Source organism: Carettochelys insculpta, chromosome 6 (assembly GCF_033958435.1).
Source record: "Carettochelys insculpta isolate YL-2023 chromosome 6, ASM3395843v1, whole genome shotgun sequence".
Lineage (NCBI taxonomy): Eukaryota > Metazoa > Chordata > Testudines > Carettochelyidae > Carettochelys > Carettochelys insculpta.
In genome coordinates this window covers 75,065,437-75,092,751 of record NC_134142.1, presented here as the reverse complement: position 1 = coordinate 75,092,751, position 27,315 = coordinate 75,065,437, and the positions used below count along the sequence as shown (strand labels likewise).

Here is a 27,315-nt window from a genome sequence, read left to right as displayed (position 1 = left end):
GCGCTGGCCTCCTTAGTCCACAGCTTCTCATAATTTACATAAATTAAGCAAACAAAGGAGGGTTTAAGGTGGATGATTTTAGGGCTTCTGGCTCAGAAGCCATTTCAGGCATTGCTGAAGAGGTGAAGCCATCACCTCCAACTAGGGAAGGCTGTGATGTGTTGACATACATAGAGCTGGGATTTGGCCTGAGCAGAATATTTAGGGAAATGGAGAGGAAACCACTGCAGACATCAAAGGGCAGTGGTGATAGGCTCCCATGCCACGGCTGTAGCACACTGATCGGACTGTGGAAGAGCAGGCCTGAACAAGGATTTCAGCATAGGCAGGGTGAAAGGAGGTCAGAGAAGTTTTGGCTGTAACCAAGAGGCAGCTATGAGGAAGACATACAGAGAAGATGATTAGTAACAGAGAGAAAACCATGTTAGTCTGTATACTATCAAAAGAAAAAAGCAGTCCAGTAGCACTTTAAAGACTAACAAAATAATTTATTAGGCGATGAGCTTTTGTGGGACAGACCCACTTCAGACCGTAGCCATACCAGAACGGACCCAATATTTAAGGCACAGAGAACCAAAAAAGTAATCAAGGTTGACAAATCAGAAAATAATTATCAAGGTGAGCAAATCAAAGAGTAGAAGGGGGTGGGGGAGTCTGCGTTTTAATGAAGAGGAATTTTCACAACAGTTTTCAAAGAGAGGCTGTTGAACTTGTTTATATTCAAATTCAACACCTTAGCGCGGGTTTGAACTGAGATGTGAATTATCTGGGTCATTATAGGGGGTCTTTTGCATATTTGGCTTAATCTAATTCTTGACTTCCCCCCCTCCCCTGCCCTCTACTCTCTGATTTGCTCACCTTGATAATTTTTTTTCTGATTTGTCAACCTTGATTACTATTTTGGTTCTCTGTGCCTTAAATATTGAATCTGTTCTGGTCTGGCTGTGGTCTGAAGAAGTGGGTCTGTCCCACGAAAGCTCATCACCTAATAAATTATTTTGTTAGTCTTTAAAGTGCTACTGGACTGCTTTTTGTTTCGATAGAGAAGATGATGATGATGCTTGTGTTTGTGATCAAGGGTGTGCACACGGGTAAATGTCTTTTCTCCAGTTCCACTGTTTGATGGAAAGTGAATCTGGGTCACTTTTCTCCCTGCTGCTGCAGTAAGTCCCAGGAGGCCTGATCCCAGCTGATGGAGCGAGGCCCCCAGCTACTTCCTGCATTCTTATAACTGCATTTTTGGTGGGAGGGGTTTGTGGGAAGGGGCAGAATAGGGGCAGGGTCTAGGGTGGAGGGAGAGCGTTGTCCTGGACCCTGCACTCCCCTAGGCACAAGCTGACAGAGTCAGATCAAAGGTCCATCTAGCCCAGTATCCTGTCTTCTGACAGCAGCCATTGTCAGGGGGAATGAACAGAACAGGTGATCATGAAGTGATGGTTTACGTTGTTCTGTAATGTTCTATGCCCAATCATTCTGGCAGTTTCATCTCTTCCTTTTGTTTGTTTGTTATAAGTGTCTTATGGCCACTAGTTGTGGAATTTTTGTGATTTGACTTACTAACTCTCTTTAATACAAAGAAAACAATAAAAAGTATTAGTGCAAATGCATTGCAGATATACTCTCATTTATATCACTGAGTAAAGTATTTACAATGACTTGTAATTCTCCAAACAAGACATATGGGTGCAAATTTGTAATATGCTTCAAATTCACTGGAAAAACAATGAGAAGCCCTGTGCCACCTTATAGCCTAATAGATAAATTAATCCAGATAACAGATAGACTAATAGATAACTATAAGATGCCACAGGACTTCTTATTGCTTTTTTTCCAAATACAGACTAATACAGCTACCCCCCGATACAAATACACTCATCCCTCGCTTTACGAGCACAATTGGTTCCCAACTTTCTGAGTAGGCAGAAACTCCTAAGAGGGACACTAAATTCCTACTAAATTACATGTAAAAGCCTCTGATTAGTTCCAAGGGCTCCCAAATTGAGGAAGGAGTGGCAGCAGGTGGCGCTGCTTTTGCAAGGCGAGTGAACCTTGGGTTGGGGAGGGTTAAAGGCTGGGGGTAGTTTAGGGCTGTGCGGAGGGAGGGTTAAAATCTGGTGGCGGGGTGGGGGGTTGGGCTGTCTGGCTGCTGCAGTTTGCGGGCACGGGGCCAGCGGGGGTCGGCCGCCGGGGTTACAGGCAGAGGCGGGAGCGGGGGTCTGGCCACGGGGCCGTGGGGGTTACAGGTGGCCACAGGGGTGGTCTGGCTGCAGGGGTTACAGGGAGAGGGGTCTGGCCACAGGGGGGTACAGGCAGCAGAGGATGTGGGTCTGGCCTCGGGCCATGGGGGATACAAGGGGTTCTGGCTGTGGCGCAGACGAGGGCATCAAGCTGCCATGGTTTGGGGCTGCGGGGCCGCTGGGAGTGCAGGCACCAGTGGGGTATCAGGCTGTAGGGCCAGCAGGGGGTCTGGCTGCAGCGGTTGGGGCTGGTGGGGGGGGTCAGACTAGGGGGGTTGGAGCTGCAGGGAAGGTGGGTAAGGCTTGTTTGAGCGGGGGAAGTTCACTCATAGAGTGAACTAGGGTTGGTAAGTGTGTCCCTCATTTAAGCGAGTACTGGTAAATGAAGTACTTGTGTAACGAGGGATGAGTGTACACTGGAACGCTCAATTAGAAGGCCGTGGCTCCACAGCTACCTCATTATGTCTGTGCTCTTGTTTCAGCTCTGTACTTCTCAGCTCCTACTGGAAAATGTTCCCATGCACACAGATGTCACATTCCCATTTAAAGAGCAGCATTGCATGTTATGCAGCATGTCTTTTGGATAACTAGTTAATGCAACCAATGGAAGGAATGGTGCACCGGCAGAGGAGTGAGTGACAAGGGTACTACCTGGCCTGCCCCCAAAATAATTTCCTTTAAGGGAGTGTGATTCAGCTCTATTAATATCAACAGGAGTCTTTCCACTGACTTCAACAGAGATTGGATCAGGCTGGGCTAGATCCCAAGCTGCAAATGATTCATCTTCTCCTGTCCATTAAGGAGCCTTCACTTTTTTGTTATTAATCTGCACTGTGCAAAGCACCCTCCATTACCTGCCTAGATCAGGAACACTGGCTCTGGAGTTTTGGTCTATTCATGAGAAGCGCCATGCCTGAATTTAGCAATAATTAGAAGTCAGCCTGAGTCCATCTACCTTCCCACGCTACTGAAGAAGACACTCATGCCATGGGCATAAACTCTCTTAGACCTTGATTTCAGAGGGATAAGGTGGTCATGGTAATATGTTTTATTGTTCTGACTTTAGTTGGTGAGGCCAACTTCTGTTTAAGCTTCAAGCTTTATCCAGCCATGGGAAAAGGCCTAGTTTCAATGTCTGGTGACAGCACTTCATCTGCTTTAAATTGAGCCCCTTCCTAGATGTGGAGGTAAGTGCTGCCCCCTCCATTCATACTCAAATTCTGATTGCCTTTAGAAAATTAATAAAAACTTGTTATTAATCATGCACAATTCCTGTGGAGTCAGTATCTGTGTGGGCTCAAGCCTCACTGGCAAACCAGAAGGCTTGACTTGGCTTCACAAACATGCTGTTGAAAATATTTGTGTGAAAGCTTTTTGCTAGTTGTATGAGTCTTACTTCACCTGTTCACCAGCCAGACTGCAGGATATATTTATCTTCTTCCAAGCATCCCAGCTTCAGATTATAGCTCCAATTAGATAGTTCCAGATACCTAAATATGGGAGTGTTGAAGAAACCTGACCAGTCAGTAATAACCTGGCAGTCACTGCAAAGCAAGCAAGTTGGAACAGCTGATCCTCACTCAGAACCTACCAGATAGAGAGAAATCTGGTTCTCCACCCACGAAATACCTGAAATCCAAAGAAAGTACAGTGTCAGAATCTTTCATGGTTGTGATAGGCTAATCTCAACCAATGAGGAGCTTAACAACTTGAAACATATTTGTGTCCTCCAAAGACAGATTCATGACAAATTGAATCACCCAGTTCTTCCCGGGGGAAATTCAACAAAGCAATAATCAAATTTTCAGTGGACACTGTGATTCACATCCTAGCCCAGCCTTCTATGTCTACAGATACTTTAGCTACCTCCACTTACTAGAAATAAAAAGTCCCTTTATTGTGAGGGATTTGCAAGCTTGTGACAGCTGCCAAGAACTGACAGATGAACCTGAGGCAGGAGAAAGCTTCTAAGTCCCATGTTGACAAGAACGTTGGGTCTAGCTTGGTGAGGAGTGTGAGCTTGGGCAGGCTGAAGTCTGACAACATCAGAGCTAGAGTTGCCATAGTTTAAATTTAGATCTGTAAAACCATTGTTATAAACTGGTGGTGGTTATCAGAGACCTACTTCCTTCCTAACGCTTCCCATGTAAGTCCTGGCTACCTTAAAAGTTGGGACTGTCTTTGAAAACATGCACAAAGAACTTTTTGGCTGTATTCATGTTCTGCATCCATGCTTGAGTAAAGATTTAAAAGAGAAACTGGCCTCAGTTGATCTTTGGTTTAAAAATCGCACAAAAGGAAAATGCTTAGTCCAGGTTCATCCAAAGAAAAAAGAGACAGAGAGAGAGAGAGAAAAAGACCAGGGGGCATTTCTTAATTCCAGCTCATTTACAGCTTGTTCTCAATATCTGCTTAATTAAATTTTTGTCTATTAATGTTGCTTTTGCTTTATTAAAACCTCCTGTGTTCCTCTGGAAGGAATCTCTAGAGGGAGCTAAAAGTCTTTTAAAGAAGGCAGTGTGATTTATGAATTTGTCAAAATCTCAAGTATGCTGCTGCAATGAGCAGCAACATATTGTCAGCCTACCCTGAGTGAAAAATAAAGGCATTTTTTTCCTCTTTAGGACTTCACTGACTTCATTTCCTTGTATATTTTCAGACCTGATTACAATAATTTGTCACTCATCTCAGAAAAATCAGTCGTCTTTTCAGACTTGTTCTCTAACCATACATTGCATATAAATTACTTTAGATATATGGTCAAAAAGGCCTGCTTCAGCTGTCTCAAAGATCCAATGCAGGGAACTGCCATTCTAAATCTTAAGACCTCTGTTTTTAAACGTGGAAATCCTCACTGCTGAATGTGTGATGTCTAAATCAACCATTTTCATTTTCTCCACCTGAAAATTCTGGCTATTTCCTAAAGATTAAAGGGTTCTAGTTTGAATACGTGAAGTTGCAGATTTAGGACCAGCTGGGATCTCCATTGAAGTTGATGAAGCTGTGGCATTTTACACTAATTTGAGATCCCGCTCACTGCTACTTGAACATAGTCATATCCACATAAAATCCTACTGAATTCTGGGGAATCTAGGTAGGAGTAGTTTTTATAGTGAGGTAGGACCCAAGCCCTTATGGTCCAAGCTTATGACCTGTACTCATCCTTCCAGTAGATCAATGGTTCTCAAACTCTGGGTTGGGAACCCATTTTAACAGGGTTGCCAGGGACAGCTTTATATTTGCTGGGATCCAGGGTTAAATTTGAAGCCTGAATGCCATCCCCAGCTGGGCCAGTGGGTCTGCCCCTGCTCCACCATCTCTACCGCCTTGGTTCTCCACCCAGGATGGTGGGGCTTGGATTCAGCACCTCTCCCAAGGCATCATATAGTAACTTATTTGTCAGAATTGGGGTCACAATGTAATAACTTTTGAAGCCCCATTGCATAGACCCTGCTGAAGGAAATGAGCTTCCTCCAGTGCACTGAGCTGTAATAATTACATATGTTAATTAATACCCCATCCCCTCCCCAAACTCTAAGCTGTAGAGACAAGACTATTTTCTTTATTCACAAGTCTTTTGGCAGACCCCATTCCATATTCTGCTCTTTGATTTCTGTGATCTGCAAATCCATATTTCAATAAACAACATATCTTAGGTTGCAGAGAACAAAAATATTTTCGCTCATTTACACATGGAATAAAAGGCTCTCTGACAGCTGCTGTTTCTGGCCCCTGCTGTGATTAATTGGCACCTCCAGGAGCAGTGCTCTTCCTGTCAGTCAAGAAGAGCTGCCCCTGGATTTGACTGAACAGAACCAGAGGCTTGGTGAGAAATATTAACATTACTATAGCTTTGTTAATTGTCCTGTGAGGGGAAAATAAGCATTCTAAATCCCCTCTTTTACCCAACAAAACATTCTTCCCAATCATCTACTGTTCTATCATTTTTTTCCTTGTTGTTGGCAGCTAGGAGTCTGTGCAGGAACCTGATGTCACCAGAAGGGTACTTTTAAAAAATCAGAATTGTGACAGTCATTTCCAAAGAATAAATGAGCCACAACACTGGCTATAAATGTTTCAGAAACTGTATCAGCATCAATGTATATGCAATTGTGATGTACTAAAACAAAAGAGGAATTATTAGTATTGCTCAGAGGAGACCACAAATAGATCAAAGGCTCATATGTATGAACAGTAAAAGGAAGTCCAGGCCCAGGGAGATCTTTATTATCTGTTCTGATAGAGGATAATGCATTTTGCAGAAGGGTTATGGAGAAAAAAGAACAAAAGTGCTTGTTTGAAGATTTCAAAAGTGAGCTGGGGGGGGGTGGGGGCTGGCATGTTGGGCTGATTGAAAGTTGGGAGTGAATGTCTCGATAGTCAGAGAATACCTAGGGTTGGGACAGACTGGAAGAGTCTTGAAAGCAAAGACAAGCAACTTATGTTTGATGTAGTGATCTTATGGAAAACTGATGGATTAATGTGATCCACATTATACAACCCTTCTTTGGAATCTGTGCCCTTATATGGTGTGTTAGCAGCGCTCCATAGTGCTACTTTGTTTAAGATGACACCAGCATTTTTATTATACTTTTATTCAGCTTTATAGAATACTCTCCTAGCTAAAAGATGGAATGTAATTTCTCAGTTGGGGAACAGTAATCCTTTTTCGCCAAAATTATTAGGCTGTATTTGTACACTTGCAGATCTTAGTGAAAGGAATGTGTCAGCAGGAGCTCAGTACTGCTGGAGGAGTTGGGAAATGTGTCCTTTAGAGCTCATTTGCATGAAAATCCAAAGGTGTGCGTATGTAATGCCTTGCAAACACAGCCTGATGGGTAGCAGGTAAAGCAATGGGTTTTTGTCTATTGTAAACAACATGCTGTTGTAAAGTCACAATTTACGCTATCACCCAGTGTAAGAATTGTGGGGCACCAATGCTTGAAGTTTTTGTGGGGCACAGGGTGGTCATCATCGCTAGGTAAGATATGGATCGTACAACGCTCCGCTCATCTGAGCATTGAATGGCAGCAGTGGGAGGGGTTAATGGTTGAGCCAGCTGCTTGGGAGCTTTTAGCCAATATGAACTTTGGCCATAGTTTGATTAGTCCTTCCCCTGACTGTTCAGAGATAGAACTAAAAGTGGGATGCTGGAGTCTGTATTATTTTGTGTGAGAATCCACCTTGGTGGAAAGGGTGATTGAGAGCTGAAATTACAGGGTCTTGCCTTGAGCCAAACCCACAAAGCGGTGGCCAGCAGGGTGGCTAGCAGGAGCAACTGGTGGGTGGCCGGTAGGAGAAGCAGCAGGCAGTCAGCAGGGTGGCTAGTAGGCGCAAGTGGACCACAAGACCAGCATCAAGGTGGCATTGCCCTATGCTCAGTGAGGGAAATCATCAGGGTAATTTGTTGGGGTCTGCATGGACTGGTCAGAGATTATTAGTGGGGCATTTGAAGTGGGGTACAGAAAGTTTGGGTATGTGAATGGGACCCTTTCATTGTTGGACAGGTGAGCCTGAGAGGCAAAGGACATTGCTCAATCCATTTGAGCTGCGATGGTTACTTGGGGATTGGTTATGAACTCCAGTTGTGGTATTTTCCCAAGCTAATGCCATGTGCCTTCACTGCCTCTTTCATGAAACGTTTTCTTTTCTACACTCAGACTGTTCTTGCGAGTAGGGAAGCATTACCTCTCCGAGGTACCCAGGTTGTGTGAATTTCCCAGGCTACTGGGTGGGGGCTCGAGTCAGTTCTGTGTGAGGTGGATGAAAAGGAACCCCTAGATGTTGAACCCGGTGCTGGCTGCTGCTGACTGCTACTGGCAGAAGGGTTATAAGAAAATGCACAGCAAAGTTGCTGTCCTGCAATTGATTGCATGCAGGCTTAAGCAACCAGCATACAGTTTCTTTCACGATGTCTAATTTGCCCATACTTGCTGATTTAGGGTCTTAAAAAATCCACTTCTGTGGCTTCAGAATAACCCATCAGTGAGTTATGTTGTTGACTGATTGATTGTATAGAATCATAGGGCTGGAAGGGACCTCAGGAGGTCATCTCCCTGAGCAATGCATTCCAGTGCTTCACAAGCCTCCTGGTGAAGTAGTTTTTCCTAATATTCAACCTACTCCTCTCCTTTTAACTTCAGACCATTGCTCCTTGTTCAGATATCTGACAGCACTGAGAGCAGTTTCTCACCATCCTCTTTAGAGCTCTCCTTCAGGAAATTGAGGGCTGCTATTAAATCACCCCTCACTCTTTTTTCTTCTGCAAACTAAACATGTGCTCCAGCCCCTTAATCATTTTCGTTGCCCTCTGCTGAACCTGCTCCAGCACATCCACATCCTTTTTATACTGGGGGGCCCAAAACTGGACACACTATTCCAGATCTGGCCTCACCAAGTACCGAATAGAGGGGAAGAACCACTTCTCTAGATATGCTCAAAATTCTCCTCCTAATGCACCCTAGTATGCCATTAATACAAACTGTAGGGTGCTTTTTAGCCTTACCTTTCTTCTTAATTTTTCCTTGTTACAATGGATGTGCCTCACTTAAAGCATACATTTTCCTCTGCCTCACCTGTGTGTTCAAAGTGACTACTGATTTGGGTGCCTCAAGATGTCAAAAGAAGTGATATATTTTCAGAAATGTCGAGCCTTTAAGATGTTTGAAGTTGAAGAATGAAGAACTGAGGGTCACATTGGAAAATTTAGATACAGAGTGCGCATGTACCACGGCCCCTATGTGCATGTGATACGGGGATATAAATGTTGCCATTTAGATGAAATCTTTGGAGAACCTTGGACTTCATCTTACTGCACTTCTTTAATAGCAAGTTTTCTTTAAATCAAAGTAGTTTGAGTAATATGTGCACTCTTGTTTTCCTTTGGTAGATTTCCCTCTACCGTATAGCAAGAGAGTTGGGCTTCATTCGCAGGAGAACTCTGCCATATCACCAAATGCTCTTGAAAATGATGTATCCCAGTCACAGGTATGAAGTAAAAATCTTGCTAGTAAAAGAAAGGTAACAAAACATCTGTCTGCCTCTAAGGTACTTCTGTGGTTCCCGTTAGTGGACTAGCTGAGCACCTCATAGTCTGTTAAAAGTTCTTTCTGTCTGAGTACCCTGTGAGACAAGGAAGTACTACTATCCTGATTTTACACAGGGTGAAATGAGGTACAGAGAGGCCCACCAACAGAGGGGAGGGAAAAGAGCCCAGTTGCACAGGGTCCCAGCATTTCAAAGGGGCCTGGGACTCCAGCCCCCACTACTTTGGAGCAGTAGCAGCCAGAGCTCCAGACCCCTTTGAAATGCTGCAGCAGCACTGCTCCGCTGCTCTGCATGGCTCAGAGGAGGGGTGTCAGCACCACTGGCTGTCCTAGGACCGGCCCCTTCTGCCCCAGGGTGGATTGAATGGGCATTTATTTATGTATTGACATTTCTATGGCATTCGTCTCTGTAGTATCTGAGGTCCTCGCAAATGTTAATTTAGCCATCAAAACACTGCTATAAGGCAGGTAACTGCTATTTTACAGATGGGAAATTGAAGCAAAGAAAGGTTAATGACTTGTCCAAATTAATATGTGACTGAGGTGGGAATAGAAACTCGGATCACCTGACTATCCGGTCTTGTGCCTTTAACCACAAGGAACATCTTTCCTCCTAAAAGCACGAAGAATGTTATTCTTCACTTCTGAAAGGAAACCTTCAGGTTAGGAAACAAAAAGCAGTCCAGTACCACTTTAAAGACTGACAAAATAATTTATTGGGTGATGAGCTTTTGTTTTTTTGTTAGTCTTTGAAATGCTACTGGACTGCTTTTTTGTTCTGTTGGTATATAGACTAGCACGGCTATCTCTCTGTTACTCTTCAGGTTAGGGTTTTACATTGGCTGGCCAACGTAGGAATCTTGCAATGGTACTCTCAGAATTATAGGTATAATGAAGGTTTAAGTATCAGAACTGTAACTTTGACACAATTTGTACATCGTTTCATGTAACGTTTGTACCTTTCATAGTGTGTAAATCAATCTTCTTGCATTTCCCATTTGTTTTGGGGCTGCTTCATTCATTCCTGGCTGCACTACATGAAAAATAGTGCACTTTCGCTGAAGTACCCAGATATGGTGCATCACAGCATTCTGTGTTTGCTTTAAACTGTGTAGCTGAAATATACAGAAGAAGAGAGTAGGTCATCTTTTGTTTATAGTTCTGTAGTCTGGAGTAATTCTCTCCAAGAAAAATAATGAAGGAAGGGCTACTTAAGAGGGGACAGGTAGCATCCACTCTCAGCATATATAGAGTACCAATTTACAGGGATATTGTTCTCCAGCTTAAATTACAAAAATATAGCCCTTGAGAAAGGGAGAATAGAAGACCATATTTCTTCTTACTGGATTTTGTGTGCGTATGCATGTGCACACATATACCTTTACATATTCAGCTTTATTTGGGGTAGTCTATTCTGCCTAACTAAAAATAGGTTTAGCTATATTTGGGGTAGTCTATTTGGGGTAGTCTATTCTGCCTAACTAAAAATAGGTTTAGCTATATTTTTATATCACTTTCATAACCATTTTATGCAATCCATACAGTTAACATCTTGCCACAAACCACCAGAAATTGCAAGACAACTTTTCAAAACCAATATCCCAGCATTCCAAAGAAAGGCAAAAGGCAAAGACATACCTGAAGAAACCCACCAATATGTGCCCCATCACCCACTTCAGAAGAGTACTACAGGGTCACCATTGACACCTTCGGGAAATGTTACTTCCATTGCCAGTGTATGCAAGTGTAGAGATGAAAGTGCTAATGAGGACTACAATTTAGACAACTTAAGTGAAAGTGAAGAATGTAGCATCATAACAAGAAATAATATAGATTTGTCCTCTCCAGACCCAGAAAAAAATAAAAGAAGCCTAAGACAGCTAAAAGAGCATCCTAACCTAGAAATAAATGAAATAAAAGATCAGATGAGAAACAAATTGGTGCTTGATGGAGAGAAGCAATCCAAATTACTTGATCTGAGCAATGGAGACCTAAGTGGAACACAACCAGAACATCAAAGCCAAGGAATGCTGGACATTTCAGAATGGAAAGATGTTGATGGTAATAGGAGAAAAAATATGTTCAGGCAATCCAGTCTTCCTGCGCTGCCTCCATTTGCAAATGATGCTTTGGCAATTTTTTCATCAGACACACAAAATATTCCAAAAAGTCCAGATAGGTTTGTAGGAGGTTTGTCTAGGCAGCCAAAATCACCATTGAGACTAAATGCCAATGCAATAAAGAGGTCAATTCTAGAACCTCTTGTTCCAGACAGCATAAAAAAGAGTCCAGACAGTAAAGTTAACTCTACTTCAGAACACACATTTTTCAATTACTCTAATACTTTTGACCACTCTGTACCTTTAAGGAACTGTAACAGTAATAGAGGACATCACGTACAGCCACAAGAATGTAGTGTACTGGAAACTAGAAGCTTAGTCACAGGCCCACTTAGTCCTTCCAGTCGTCTTGAAGAGAAATCTTCATGTGATTCCACAGAGGTCTTATTTCCTGTTTACGATTTGCACATGGGTTCTTCCAAAGCTGCTGTTAAGCCTCAAAAGTCATCTCATGCAAAGATAGAGAAGGTACCAAGATTCCTAGAAACGTTTAATCTTAAAGAGGCTCCAATGAGGGGCTCTGTTGATGACTCATGTATGTGTAATCGGAAGAAACTTTTTTTTTCATCTCTAAAGCTCAAGAGCAAAACTTTCAACAATACCCTTGGAGATCCTGCACATATGAATATCTGCTTGCTCTTTAGTAATTTGAGGAATAAAGTTGATGAAAGGGAAAAGACCAAATCCTTAAAGTCCTCTGTGTCCTTCAATAGCGATTTTTCCCCAGAAAAATGGCTAAATAATCTTTCCACTGATGAGGATTCAGGTAACTGGGATTGTTCATTTTAAATAAAACAATTGAAAGTTTCATATACATATATGTTGGTTATTCTAAACAATGTCTTTATCTTTTATTTTTATACAATTATTTTATAAACTTGATTATTTAAAAGTTACACCATTTAAGAATAACGTGAGAAATGTTAATATGCATTAAGGATGTTGATTAAAACTTGGGAAATGATTCAGGCATTTAATAGGAGAAAAAAACATATTGCTAGAATCATAGAACACTAGAACTGGATGGGACCTCGAGAGGTCATTGAGTCCAGTCCCCTGCCCTCATGGGTCAGAGATTCAGGCTCAAGTCATCTTCCCTGCTACTGTGCATTCACATGTGACTGGGATTAGCACAGTGTAAACCCTGAGACAGAATGATAAAAGGGATGGAAAGTTCTCCAGAGGCTAACTGAGGAGTAATGGTTGTTACGATGGTAAATGCTCTGACAGAGGAGGAATAAGTAGGCAAAGCTAAAAACTTCAGAGAGGAAGGCAAAGATCCCATTAAAGGGCGAATGTCACAAGTATAACAATTTTATTTTTTAGGTAATGAGCTTTTGTGGGTAAGACCCACTAAGAAAATCTGATGAAGTGAATCATAGAATCATAGAACACTAGAACTGGCAGGGACCTTGAGAGGTCATCGAGTCCAGTCTCCTGCCCTCACAGCAGGACCAAGCACCATCTAGACCATCTCTGATAGTCTGTCTAACCTGCTCTAAAATGTCTCCAAAGATTCCACAACCTCCCTCAGCAATTTATTACAGTGCTTAACCTCCCTTGCTGCAGTTTAAGCCCATTGCTCCTTGTCTTATCCTCAGAGGCAAAGAACAACAATTTTTCTCCCTCCTCCTTGTAACACTCTTTTAGGTACTTGTAAACGGCTGTCATGTCCTCTCTGTCTTCTCTTTTCTAAACTAAACAAACTCAGTTCTTTCAGTCTTCCCTCATAGCTCATGTTCTCTAGACCTGTAATAATACCTGTTGCTCTTCTCTGGGCCTTCTCCAGTTTCTCCACATCCCTCTTGAAATGTGGTGCCCCAGACTGGACACAATACTCCAATTGAGGCCTAACCGGTGCAGAGTAGAGTGCAGGAATGACTTCCCGTGTCTTGCTCAAAACACTCCTGTTAATGTATCCCAGAATCACATTTGCTTTTTGTGCAACAGCATCACACTATTGACTCACATTTAGCTTGTGGTCCACTATGACCCCAAAATCCCTTTCTGCAGTCCAGTAAGGTCTTAGAGTACATGAATCCAGAATATGCGACCCTGCTCTTATGCAGCTGACCCCCAATTCATACAGTAAGCCCTCACTTTGTGGCTTCACATTCGCACAGTGTGAAGCTGCTGGGCTCTCAGCCTGCCTAGTTTCCCACAGCTGCAGGCAGCTAGGCAGGCTAAGAGCCCCTTCCTCTTGTCTTCCTACAGCAGTGCTAGGCACCACTCTGGGAAGGTAGGGGGAAGGCTTTTAGCTCATCTGGCTGCCTGCCCCTGTGGGTATCCAGGTGGCTAAAAACTCCTTCCCCCCCAGCTACCCAGAGTGGTGCTGTTTGCCAGCTGTGCTAGTTCACCCCAGTTAAACCTGCCACTGGCTCAACCCTCCCAACTCCCCCGCCCCTGTGGCCCCACCTCACCCCTCCACGCGCCCTGGCTCATCTCCCCCAGCGAGAGGCTCCAGCCGCACACCTGGGGCTCCCCTCCAACCCACACAGACCCAGCTCCGACCCCTGTGCCCCAACCCCCCTCCAGCCCCCGTGTGGCCCCAGCTCAACCCCCCATGCAGCTGGCTCAGTGTGCGCAGGGCTCCAATCCCCACCCACTCAAGCACCCTGCTGTGGTCCACCCCTCCAGTCAACCCTTCACCCACTCACCTCCATCCCACCCCCATGGCCCCAGCTCATCCCCCCTGCGCACAAGGCTCCAGCTTCAACCCATGCATAGGGTGCTGGTTCCTAGCCCCCAGCGCGCTGCATGGGGCTCAGACACCCCCCCGATGCACCCTCTGTTCAACCCCCCCATCTAGCTCAACCCCTCCCCCTGCGGCCCCAGCTCATCCTCCCTGGGCTTGGGGCTCCAGCTGTCAGCCACCACCGCCATACACAGGGGCTCTAACCTTCCCGCCAGCTCAAACCACCCCTGCACCAGTTCACCCGCATTCAATCCCCCCTCCTCTTGGCTCAACCCACCCTTCGGCCTCAGCTCACCCCCTGCCCCAACGCGCACAGAGCTTCAGGCGCATGAGGCTTTACCTCCCAGCTTACCCACCTGCCCTGGTTCAACTCCCCACGGCCCCAGCTCACACTCCCTGGCATGCAGGGCTCTGGCTTCAACCTGTGCCTGGGGCTCCCAACCCCCAGTGTGCGCAAGTGCAGGACTCCAGTTCCAACCCCCTTACCCACCACCCCTGTGGCCTGTCTCCAACACCCTGGCTGGGCTCACCCCCTGCCCCAACTCCCTGCGCACCCCAGCTCAGTTGCACCCTCCCACCCCCACCACAGCCCTAACCCACCCCAGGCTTAAACCCCCTGCCCTCTTCCAGGGCGCCAACCCATCTCCCAAGCCCTCCTTGACTTCCTTGAAATTCAAAGAACACAAGGGTTGCATGGAATTTTTGTACTCCTTGCTAGACAGTCTCTTCCCATTCTGTATGCGTGAAACTTATTATTCCTTCGTAAGTGGAGCACTTTGCATTTGTCCTTATTAAACATCATCATTTACCTCAGCCCATTTCTCTAGTTTGTCCAAATCATTTTGAATTATGACCCTATCCTCCAAAGCAGTTGCAACCCCTCCCAGCTTGGTAACAACTGCAAATATACAGTGCATACTCTCTATGCCAATATCTAAATCATTGATGAAGACATTGAACAGAACCAGTCCCAAAGCTGATCCCTGTGGAACTCCACTTGTTATGCCCGTCCAGCATGACTGCAAACCGTTAAGAACTACTCTCTGAGAACAATTATCTAGCCAGTTATGCACCCACCTTATAGTAGTCCCATCTAAGTTGTATTTGTCTAGTTTACTGATAAGGTCATGCAAGACCGTATCAAATGCCTTACTGAAGTCTAGGTATACCACAACCACAGCTTCTCCCTCATTCACAAGACTTGACTTGTTATCCTATGAAAGAAAGCTATCAGATTGGTTTGGCATGATTTGTTCTTTACAATTACATGCTGGCTGTTACGTATCACATTGTTTCTTCCAGATGTTTGCAGATGAATTCTTAATTACTTGCTCCATTATCTTTCCTGGCACAGAATTTAAACTGACTGGTCTGTGGTTTCCTGGGTTGCTCTTATTCTCCTTTTTATAGATAGGCACTATATTTGCCCTTTTCCAATCTTCTGGGATGTCCCTGGATTTCCATGACTTTTCAAAAATGATAGCTAAAGGCTCAGATACTTCCTCTATCAGCTTCTTGAGTATTCTAGGATGCATTTCATCAGGACTTGATGACTTTCAGACATCTAACTTTTGTAAGTAATTTTTAACTTGTTCTGTTTTATTTTATCTGCTTAGCCTATCCCCTTCCCACTAGCATTCACTATGTTAAATATGCTTTCATTAGACTTCTTGGTGAAGACCAAACCAAGGAAGTAATTAAGCACCTCTGCCATTTCCAAGTTTTCTGATATTGTTTCTCCCTCCTCACCGAGCAGTGGGCCTACTCTGTCCTTGGTCTTCCTTTTGCTTCTAATATATTTACAGAATGTCTTCCTGTTACCCTTTGGCTGTGTCTGCGCTACAAAAGTAACTTCGAAGTTGCTTACTTTGAAGTTGTACTTTAAAGTAAGCAACTTCAAAGCTGAACATCTATACACATTCTACTTCGAAGTTAAACTTCGAAGTAGGGCACTACTCCATTCCCAGGAATGGAGTAAGGACTTTGAAGTTGGGCTCCCTACTTCGAAGTTAGCTTCAAAGTAAAGGAAAATGTGCGTAGACTCTCTGCTGGCTACTTCAAAGTAGTGCCTAATTTCAAAGTTAACTTTGAAGTTAGTTCCTAGTGTAGACACACCCCTAATGTCTCTAGCTAGTTTGAGCTCATTTTGTGCCTTTGCCTGTCTAATCTTGTACCTGCATATCTGTATTTTTGCTTATATTCATCTTTTGTAATTTAGCCTAATAAATAAAATGGTTAGTCTTTAAGGTGCTACAGGACTGCTTGTTTATGTTTGTTTTTGTGAAGCTACAGACTAATATGGCTACCTCTCTGAGACTCTTTCCTTCTGGTCCTGTAGTTCTCCTTATACTAGGCTGCTGAGCCCTGATTAGCTGTGACCCACACAGCCCCTCTAAGCGGCTTGGAGTACTCTTTCTGCTGCCCTTTTTGGGGAGAAGTGTGGCAGAGCCCATGGGGTTTCAGAGGGTCTGGTATGCCCTGTCACAGTGAGATTAAAGAGAGAATCAAGTTCAAAGATTATTTTTCAGCAAGTTGTCACAAACAGTTGAACTGGGAAGTGACAGACATTCCAGCCTTATGAAGAAATCACAATATTAAAACAAGGGGGGACTGAGAAAGAGAGAGATGCGTGGAGGGTCATGCAGAAGGGCTGGGAAAGAGATGGGGCACCCCATTTAACAATTCAGATTTTGCCAGGGACATAGTGGGGTGATGCACTGCCTGAAGGCAAAAGTCACCTATGATGAAAATACAAACAGGTTGTGAGTTACACTCATCCCTCACTGTATGAGCACAATTGGTTCCCAAATTTCTGCTCGTAGGCTAAAACTCATAAGAGCAACACTAAATTCCCCTTAAAACACATATAAAAGTCTCTAGTTTGTTCCAAGTGCTTGTAACTTGACATAAACTAGTTGAGTTTAGGCAGTTTTCTGATCCATTTGAATAGTTTGGCACCAGAAATAGGATGTAGTATATGTATGTAGAACAGGGATTCCCAACCTATGGGTGGGGACCGAAACATGAGTCCCATTGGATTTGTTAAAGGTCACCAGCTGGGCAGCTCCCAGCTGCATGTGGCTGTTACAGAAGCCATTTGCAGTTTTTTAACATTGCTGCCTCAGGCAGATATCTATCAATAGAGACAGTTGCCATCTCCAGAAGCTCTCTCTCTATCACTAGGGACAGCATTTACCTTATCCCTGGGTGCTGAAACCTTAACACTTGAGTTAATTGGTTTTAGCGACTGTTACTTGCTGGGAGCAGGAGGGCTGGGGGAGCCACCCAGCCTAGCAGCCCTGGTGAAGAGGCTGCAGGAGGAGGAGTGTCTAAGGCTGGGGCCATTTAGGGATGCAGTGGGAGTCTGAGACTGGGGGAAGTTTGGGGCTGCAGGGGGTGTAAGGTTGGGGGCAGTGTGGGACTGCAAAGGGAGTCTAAGACTGAGGGCAGTTTGGGGCTGCAGGGTGGGGTCTAAGGCTGGAGATGGTTTGGGGCTGCTGGGGGGCGGTTTAAGGCTGGGGGAGGTTTGGGACCTTGGAGGGGGGGTTAAAACCTGGCTGAGGGTGAGCTCTGCAGGGCAGGCGGTGGGTGCTAATACAGTAAACCCTGGAGCTACCCAGGGGTTGTTCCTGCAACCCCTGCATAACTTGAGTTTTCCTGCAAGGGGAGGGGAGCCAGGAACCACCCGGGCTGGTCAGTTTCCTGGCTGGTGGAGTAGCAGGAGCTGGGAACCAGGGGCAGGCCGGCTGGCAGCCAGGCCCATGGCTTGCAGACCTGGAAAGTGATCCGCTTATGGCGGTCAGTTTCACATTCCACCAGCGCAGGGGAAGGAAGCAGGCCAAGAACCTTCTCCCTCACTTCCCCCAGCCACAGGGCTGCCAGACAGCTGCATGTCTGAGGAAAGGGAGGGAGAACGCTCCAGCCGCGGGGCTGTGGGTCCCCCCGCGCCCTCCCTGGGGCCAGGGACTCCGCGGCTGGTTCATATAAGCGGGGGAAGTTTACTGGTTTAGTGTACAAAGATAAGTATGTATGTCCCTCATTTTAGCGAGTACTTGTAAGTAAAGTACCTGTTAAACGAGGGACGAGTGTATTTGGAAGTAATCAGGAATTCAGATATTTTGATGCTCACAGAGAGATGTACCAAAGCAGTTTCAAGAATTAAAGGGTCAACTTGCAATTAACAGGTGTATTTCTGAGACTCAGAGTTCACTTCTTGTTAGCCAGGAAGAACTGGGCAATACTTTAGTGTTAGATTCAGAGTGTGATGACTGTCAGGAATTATTTAGAACAGTCGTCAATCACTTAGATTATCAGAGATTTGTTATTACAATGGACTGAAACATTTGGCACTCCAATAAAAATAGCAGAAAAATCTGAGATGTAGTGTGCATAATAATACTTAATTTGCTTCATCAACTGGTCCTACTAGCAACAGGTGAGCCTTCTTCCTCCTCTCCCCACCCTGCTACATATGGATTCTATTTTTCTAGTCCATTTTCCTCTGAAGAAATGGGTTTTACTCACGAAAGCTCATGACCTAATAAATTTGTTAGTCTCTAAGGTGCTAAAGGAACTGCTTGTTGTTTTTGGAGCTACAGGCTAACACTGTTACCTCTCTGAGAGTAGCTGTCAGATATCTTCAAGACTTTAGAAGAGACAGGGCCTGCAGAGCTTAATTTATATGGCTCGTCACTAAACAGGACATGACGTAATTCACTTGACAGGCAAATAGGATGTGCTACTTACCTCATTTGCTGATTTGTGTGTTAAATTACCAGTATTTTATCCTTTTCTGTTTTGAGATACTTACATGGTTCCAGTCAGTGTATAATATCTGCGCACTTCATGTTCTCATATATTTATCCTCACAACTCTTCTACTGGAGAGGACAATGCTGTTATCTACATTTTCTACTGGTTGAAACTAAGACAGAAACTGAATTACTTGCCCAAGTTCACACAAGAAGCCTGTATTGGAGCAGGGATTTGGCTCTGAACAGCCAAGTACCAGGTAACGGAGATGTACGTACCTCATAGAACTGGAAGGGACCTACAGAAGTCAAGTTAGCACAGTAACCACTGAACTATCCTTCCTTTCCATCATCTACTGCTCAGTTCCAGTCTCTGGTTTTATTGACTTGGCATCCTGTGACTCATGTCAGGTAATGGATTATGTAGGTGTCTCTGAAAGCAAGTGACACTGATGAACTACAACAGCCTTTTAAAATATGCAGTGGCAGACAGTCATTTTCCCTTCAACTCTCTCATCTACGTCTTTATCTGCTCCTGCATTCCTGATCTGCTCTTTGAGCACTGCTCTGTATGCACTCCCTATTTCTGCCTTGCCTAGCCTTGCCAGGTTTAGAATGAGCAGAGGTATGAGACAAGGAGATCTGATATTGCTGATTATGAACATCGATAAAATAAAAACACTGGTACCTGGAGATAAGGAAATAGGAAGGAAGAGCAGCACAGATGGGATCAAACTAGAGAATGCAGAGAAGTTCACACATTTGGGGAGTAACATGATGTATGAGCTGGACTGTAAGAAGGAAATAGCAACTAGAATAGTGAAAGCAAGAGCGAGTTTGAGGGCAATGGATAAGATCTGGAAAAGCAAAGTGAGTAGCTGAGGAATGAAGCTGAGCGTCTTGAAAATGTGTGTATTCAGCAGCATGTTGTATGGATATGAGACGGGTGATAAAAGACTCAAAGAGAAGAGTATTGGCATTCAAGAGGAGTTGTTATAGAAAGATCATAAGAACAGATGCAGAAGGGCACCAACAATGAATTACATAGGAAGGTACAGCCGAAAGAGAACCTACTGCAGGTTACACAATGAAAGTTGCAGCTATTCGGGCATATCTGCAGAATAAATGACAAACGAAAAGTCATAATCCAGGTATTCAACAAAATGGATGATCTGAATAGAAGAGTCAGACCCCACAGAGAATGGATAGATGATATAGTAGATTGGTGCAGAGCTAGTCTACAGAAACTAAGCCACTCCACATTGGACAGGGAAAGATGGAAGGAAATAGCGAAAGGTTGGCAGAGTAGCCACATCTCAGTATGGGAACTGTATGGAGGGCTCTTGGCTTGGACAGACAATTGGGTTGATGGGGGCAGTGAGAGAGGGAAGGGGGGTCAGGATCAGGACTGGAGAAAAGGGTTTGCGTGTAGGGGTGGTGTTAAGGATGCAGGTTCTGGGCATCACTTAGCTGCAGTGGCTCCTGAAAGAAGTAGCCTATCCCCACTTCTGGCTCCCATGCAGTTCCCAGACAATGGGAGCTGCAGAGATGGCACTTGGGTTGGGAGTAGCGTGTAGAGCCCTCTGGCTATGCCTGCACACACACAGTTGGGCAAAGCAAGCCTTGACCCTGCTTTCATGCTGCAGCACTTTAGCACTCTCCTGGCAGGAGCTCAAAGCCCAGATTAAAAGGTCCAATGGGCCAGATGTGGCCCATGGACTACAGTTTGCCCACTTCTGCTCTCCACAATCCCACTGCTGGTCCTGCAGTGCTCTGTATATGACAAGGTGGTACCTTTCTGTACAATGGCAACTGTGATCAGCCCCTAAAGGGGGTATTCTGGGAGGTGCAAGTTAGAGCCATTTTGACTTGGACCTTTTCCTCAAGCTGCTCTAAAGATGGGGTAGGGAGTGGAAAGTTCTCAGCTGCATCTTTGAAAGCCTGTAACTTCATTGAGGTCTGTGGTTTGGTGTGAAGTCAACAGTTATTCCATAACTAACTTTGATGTAACTGAGGCTGTCTCCATTCGACAGCTTATAGCAGTGCGGCTGTACTGATGGATCTGTGCCCCTGTAAGAGTTCTCATGTATTGCAGGAGAGAGCTCTTCTGTCCACACAATTAAACTATCCCCAAAGAGTAATGGGAAAAACTCTCCCATAAATATAGCATTCTGCACACTCCCACTTATGCCAGCCAGTGTAACTGACGTTGCTCAGGGGTGTGTGGTGTTCACACTGATGAACAGCATAAGTTTTACCAAGCCTCTGAAACTAAGTGGTAGTACAGACATGGCCCTATAGGCAGTACAATTTGTCCCACTCTGTTTCATTTAGTTACATTTTGGAATGAACATGTTTCAGTGACTCCAATTTTAGTCTATTTCAAAACCAAAATTAGTTTTGCTTTTGCAAGGTTTGGATTTACAGTAAAACAAGTGAGAAAAGAAAGAGGCACAATGGGAAGTGATCATATTCCAAATAAAACTTGCATTCATATATGGAATTATAACAAATCAAGATTTACCTGGAAAACACTAAGCAAGAAGTCATTGATCAGTTTAAATTGTGAATACTCCCAAGATGTATTCTTGTCCAGATGTTAATCATTAATTCTGAAGCAGGTTTTAGTGCAGAGACAGATGTTCCTGGAGCAGTTTTATTTTCTCAAACAAAGGGAATAGAGATATGAATTAGACAAATGAATTTAGAAGAACAAATTCAAATGTTTACATCGGGCCAGAACAAGACTCTGGTGAAATAAGCATAATAAAATTGCTGTGGTTAAATATATATTAATCTGAGTCCCTAATTGTTTGGTTTTTTCCAATTATACCTTTTGAATTTCACTTAGAGTATATTGTTGTCGTGTATAGATTTTCCTGACTTCTTATGGTATTGAAATCAACTATTCAATGATGTAATAACATTCTTAAGACAGAAAAATAAAAGTGACATTTGTTTAGACACAATTAATGAAATATTTATGTTGCATGAGACTATGCGATAAAACCTTGTTCCTAGTCCATTTGCTTCTGATTACATTTGTGATTTTTTTATATGACCAGACATTCTGACGCCAGCTATTTTGCGCTGAGCAGATGTCATGTAGTAAAAATGGGTGCCAGATGCTAGAAGCCACATCAGGGTAATTTGTTTAAGAGCTGTCTCAGACTTTTTGCATTCAATTACACTGCATGGTGAGCCTTACACAATCATTTAAGTAATATGGCTAACTTCAGCTATTATTGCCTTTTAGTAACAGATTTTATTTCTGAATGCATTTTCAGCATCACACTACCTAGATGGTGTTTAAGGAATTAATTGATTGATACATAATACTAGAATGTTTTAAAAAAGAATTTCAAGCAGTCAGCAAAGGCTTTGGACAGTGGCCAAAAATTTAATTAACACAATTAGTCAAATTTCCAAATTACCTTTAGGTGCAACCTAATAAAACTCAGTGCAGGTGCACTGTGCAAGTAGCTAGGATGAGTGTCTTGATGTCTCAAGGGCGAATGCTTTCTGCTTCATTTTGTTCTTGCATTTTAGGTTCTGAACACATATCTATCAAAAAACAAGAAATTGCATGTTGTTCCTCTTCCTCTGATGGCGAATTTGAACACAAGCCTTCATTAGCGTTCAAGGTAACCTTTAAATACAATGCAGCAGTGAAAGCTTCCTGTTTTAGATTTGTATGACTTTGATTTTAAAATAGAACAGTTTTTTTTTTGGGGGGGTGGGCAGTGACATGTAAACCTAGTATTCTAATATGTAATGAATTAAACAGCATCAGTAGATCTAGAGAATTCATTATTCCCCTCTATTCGGAACTGGTGAGGCCACATCTGGAGTATTGCATCCAGTTCTGGATGGAAGGACAGACAGACACGCACATGCACTGGTTTAGAAAGGATGCGGATGCATTGGAGAAGGTTCAGCAGAGGGAAATAAAAATGATAAGGGGGCTGGAGCACATGACCTAAGAGGAGAAGCTGAGGGACTTGGGGTTAATTAGTTTGCAGAATAGAAGAGTGAGGGGCAATTTGATAACACCCTTTAACTTCCTGAAGAGGAGTTCTAAAGTGAATGGAGGGAGGCTGTTCTCAGTAGTCACTGATGGCAGAACAATGAACAATGGTCTGAAGTTACAATGGGGAAGATCTCGGTTGGATATTAGGAGAAAGTATTTCACCAGAAGGTTGGTGAAACACTGAAATGCGTTACCTAGAGAGATGGTGGAATCTCCATCCCTTGAGGTTTTTAAGTCCCAGCTTGACAAAGTCCTGGCTGGGATGACTTAGTTAGGGTTAATCCTGCTTTAGGCAGGGGGTTAGACTAGATAACCTCCTAATGTCCCTTCCAGCCCTAGGATTCTATGATCCTCTCATCAGATCACTTTCCCAAAGTCCAGGTATTAGAATTTCTGGTACTTGACAGAACCACCCAGTTCCCCTCCAGGTTACAAGACTTTTGATGGAGATGGATTTAATTCGAAAAAAACAGATGTGCTTAACATAAACCACTTTGAAGTTGCATTTTTAAGTGGTTCTAATATGTAGTCCAATGAACAAACCATTGAAAATCTTAAAACAAACTGATACAGATTTCCCTTGGGGAAGCATCACTTCATTTGAAAAAGAACTACAATCTGAAATATTAAATGAGCCTTGCAAGTCCCATCAAGGTTTTGATCTTCATGAGTGATTTGAAAGGGGAGAGATTCTGCAGGCTGAATGGCTTATCAGAGGCATGTTTACTCTTTCTCTGAAAGTGAAGGGGCATCAGTAGTGGGCCTAAGAAAGGAGACTGGTTGGATTAGGAAGTGGCATTTTGAGGATCTGTTGGCATTTTTTCCTAATTAGACAAGCTAATGTTGGCAGCACCCTGAAACCCAAAAAGATGAACTGAGGTTAAACCAGGCTTGGAATGACCAAATCCTGAAGGGCAGGGCCCTAAAAAGGGTGAGGTGACTGAGGCATTCGGCTCAGACACCAGACCTCAGGGGCCACAGCTCGTTAAGAGCCATTTGCAGCTCATTAGGCAGCCTGTGGCTGCCACTGAAGGCACAAAGGCAACTGCATCTCTGGTTGGGGAGGGTGGAGGTGGAGTTTGAGCAGGGGTCACAGCAGAATAACAAGCTGCATATGGCTCTTAAAGAGCCATATGTAGCTTGGATGGAGCTGCCCAGCTGGCTAACTGTGCTCCCTGAGGTGACCCTAACCCTGCTGCATCTGCTGGTGTATTGCAAGTGGTTTGCAAAGAGCTACAAAGAGAGAGAGCCCCATGTTGTCATACCTGCTCTCTGCCTCTCTCCACATGCAAGACAGTGCAATGGCCTTGTAAACCCAGGGCTGTGAATTCCGTCCTTGAGGGGGCCATTCAAGGTTCTGGGGCAGGTTAACTTTAAAAATGTCAGGGATGGTGATAGGTCCTGCTGTGAGTGTCCCTTTCAAGGTCCCTTCTAGCTCTGTGAGATGTGTGTATCTCCTTGGTAGGGTTCTCTTTGGGAGTGAGGGAAGATGCAGCAACCTCTGGAAGGCTGAGCCACCATCACAGTCTCCCCTAAAAAGAGAGACTAATACAAGTGCGGTTTCATGTTACTTATTAAGGGCTGTCTCGTATTCCCATGCATTGCAGCTCTTGAAGTATTGATTTTGCAACTGAATTTGCAAAAAATGGCTCTTCTCCCTATTTTGTTTGCAGACCCCGGCTCTAGGCTCTGTGGTAGGTAATGCCCTTCACTAGAGCCAACATGCAGATAACATTCTTACACTCCTCCCTAGGGGGCCAGTCCCTTCCCTGCCTGAATACCTCAAATAAATGATCTGTCCCAGTAACTATTCATGGCAGGGTCATTCTGATAGGCCGTGTGTCCAATCTGCTGGCTCCCACCTGGATAATGCACTTTCTCTGCAACTGTAATCCCTGCCAGCCAGCTCGCTTGGTGCTCATGTGTCTCCTGCCCTGTACATGTCCCCTGGGCAGGCCCAGTGCTCTCCTCAACTGCAGCTGCCTTGGCATGTTTTACATCTACTCCTTAACCTCCAGCCAGATTTTACACAGCTGGTATCTTCAGGTTCTGGGCAGGCATGAGGCCCTTGTAACTACAGTAAATAAACTTTCTTTGTCATCATTCATTTATTATTTTACCTTTTTCTATGACGTAACCACTATGAATTTATAAACATGAGGGGGCTCAACTTAATATGCTTGCTTCAGGCGTAAAATTATCTAGTTACAGCAGTGCTGAAGCCAATAATGTATGTTCACAGGAATCACAACATTTTGAAATGCAAAGGTATAACATTTTTTGGACTTAGCTGAGGCATTTTGAGTATTTCCCAACCACCTGCTCACAACAGAGGGAGCCCTGTCTCTTCCAGCCACTCCTCAGCAATAAGCTGCTCCAGGCTCCATGAGTCCTACTCTTTCCTCCTCTAGGCTAGCGGTTTACACAGCTCAATTTGTTACGCTGGAGTGCCCAGTCCCCTATCTTCTGGACACTGACAATCAATGTATTCCTATCTTCTGCCTCTGCGCTCACTGGTTTCACTGCAATTTGAGATACTCCTTAGCACAAGGCACTTAAATTTTATTTTGGTTTCACCACTGACAAATCTGTTTGACAGAGCTGGCAATAAAATTCAGACAACAGCAAGTACAACAGTTTGGAAATATAAGGTTGCAAGTAAAAGAAACCCCTCAAACACAATCTGCAGCCCCTACTTATTAATGAGTTTCTTTCCTGTCTAATAAGGTTACTCAATGGTTACTCTTTGCATTACTTCACTGAAGACAGAGTTTCTCCTCTGTAATGAATAACAATAAATAACTTGTTGCCATTTCTTCTGCTCTTACACAGTTACAAGCTGTTGTCTCTTAGCCTCGGGGGGGCTGGGGGGGGGCAGGAAGGGAGGGGAGCCTGTCTTCAGAGAGCTTTCCTGGGGTTTCTTTTCCTCAGGTTATCACCTAGTCCAGGCTGTACCTTGGATGTCCATTGTTCTCAGCATTAAGTAACTTAGCCAGGCCCCCGCTTGACTCAGGTCACAAGTTTCACTTTCATAGTTTTGCAACCTAATGTTCTACATTTTGCAGTGCTGTAACTAGCTAATTTTGCACCTGCTGCAGGAATATGAAATTGCACCCCCTCATGTTCCAGTGTGTGTGTGTGTGTGTCATACTATTGCCAACCTTACCGCTGCCCTAACTGCAGAGCTGGGCTTCCAGAGAGTGGTGGCTGTTAGCTGGGCACCCAGCTCTGAAGGTGACACTCTTTGAGCAGCAGTGCAGAAGTAAGGGTGACAATACAATGTCACACCATGCTCTCCCTTAGTCTACTTTGCTGCTGCATTGGTTCTGCCATCAGAGCTGGACTCTGGGCCCGCATCTGCTGCTATCCAGCTGCTCAGCTCTGAAGGCACCACTGCCACCAGCAACAGTGTAGAAGGGTCACTGTAGAAGGGTCACGGGGCTCCTTTTCGAAAAGGGAATAAGGGGACTTTGAAGTAGGCGGGGTCCTTTCGAAAAGGAGCCCCGTCTGGACGAGACGCGCGGCGGCAAGCCGCGTCAATTTCGAAGCGCCGCGGCCGCCCGCATGCTAATGAAGCACTGAATATGCATTTCAGCGCTTCATTAGTAAACTTCGAAATGGCCATTTGCGTGGCCATTTCGAAGTTTGGGGCACGTGTAGACACGGCCATACTGTAAGAGGAAAGAGAGAGCTCCCTCTTGGTGCTGCTGATTACTGAAACTTTTGTCCTCTCATCCAGGCAAGAAGCACCCCCTCTCTCCTGACCTTTTCAGAGTTACTTCCTTGGTCCAGTAACCCTCCCTTCTGGGAGAATCCACACCTTTCAGGGGATGTTTATGGATGAGCCACATGTACAGAGACCCGACCAGCACAGTAATTTGGTTTACACTTTATCCCCCATCCTCCCCACATTATAGTCTCTAATAATTAGAAATTGGTTCATACATAAAAGATAAGGTTTAATATTTCTTCCAAAATGTAGCAAATTATGACAACTACTGATTTCCAGGAATTTTTTAAATGTCCAATTTCTTTTTGAATATTTAAGTTATTGGCCTCAATGACTTCCTGTGGCAGCAAGTTCCAGAGTCACATTACAAATCACAAATATTAGTTGCAAACTTCTAGCTTTCCAAATTGGCCCAATGTCCCCTTGTACCTGGATTAAGGAACTCCTGCTGTACTGTCACTAGTGCATTTGTTGCTGTGCACACTGATCTCTCACCCCCCAGCATCCTTGCAAAGGCACCAATCTCCCTCCCTCACAACCTGAGTTTATTCAGACTACTGCTCATTTGCTTTGTTCTTCTCCGTGCCCCCCTCAGGCCTGCGAGAAGTGAGCCAATACTGCCTACTACAATGCTCAGCACTATCACACCCTAGCCTGATTCACTGCCCAGCTCCCCAAACACAGAGGTGGCAAGTTATATGGGCCAA

At 44.3% G+C, this 27,315-nt stretch overlaps 1 protein-coding gene across 1 annotated transcript in view; it reads left to right on the top strand.

The window, feature by feature from the left end:
• Positions 1 to 27,315, top strand: part of MICAL2 (microtubule associated monooxygenase, calponin and LIM domain containing 2) — a 223,200-nt gene that overhangs the window by 162,993 nt on the left and 32,892 nt on the right. The window contains exons 27-29 of the mRNA XM_074997373.1: positions 9,127 to 9,224; positions 10,828 to 12,169; positions 22,398 to 22,492. Coding sequence (XP_074853474.1) covers positions 9,127 to 9,224; positions 10,828 to 12,169; positions 22,398 to 22,492 — 1,535 coding nt within the window. The remainder of the gene's footprint in view (positions 1 to 9,126; positions 9,225 to 10,827; positions 12,170 to 22,397; positions 22,493 to 27,315) is intronic.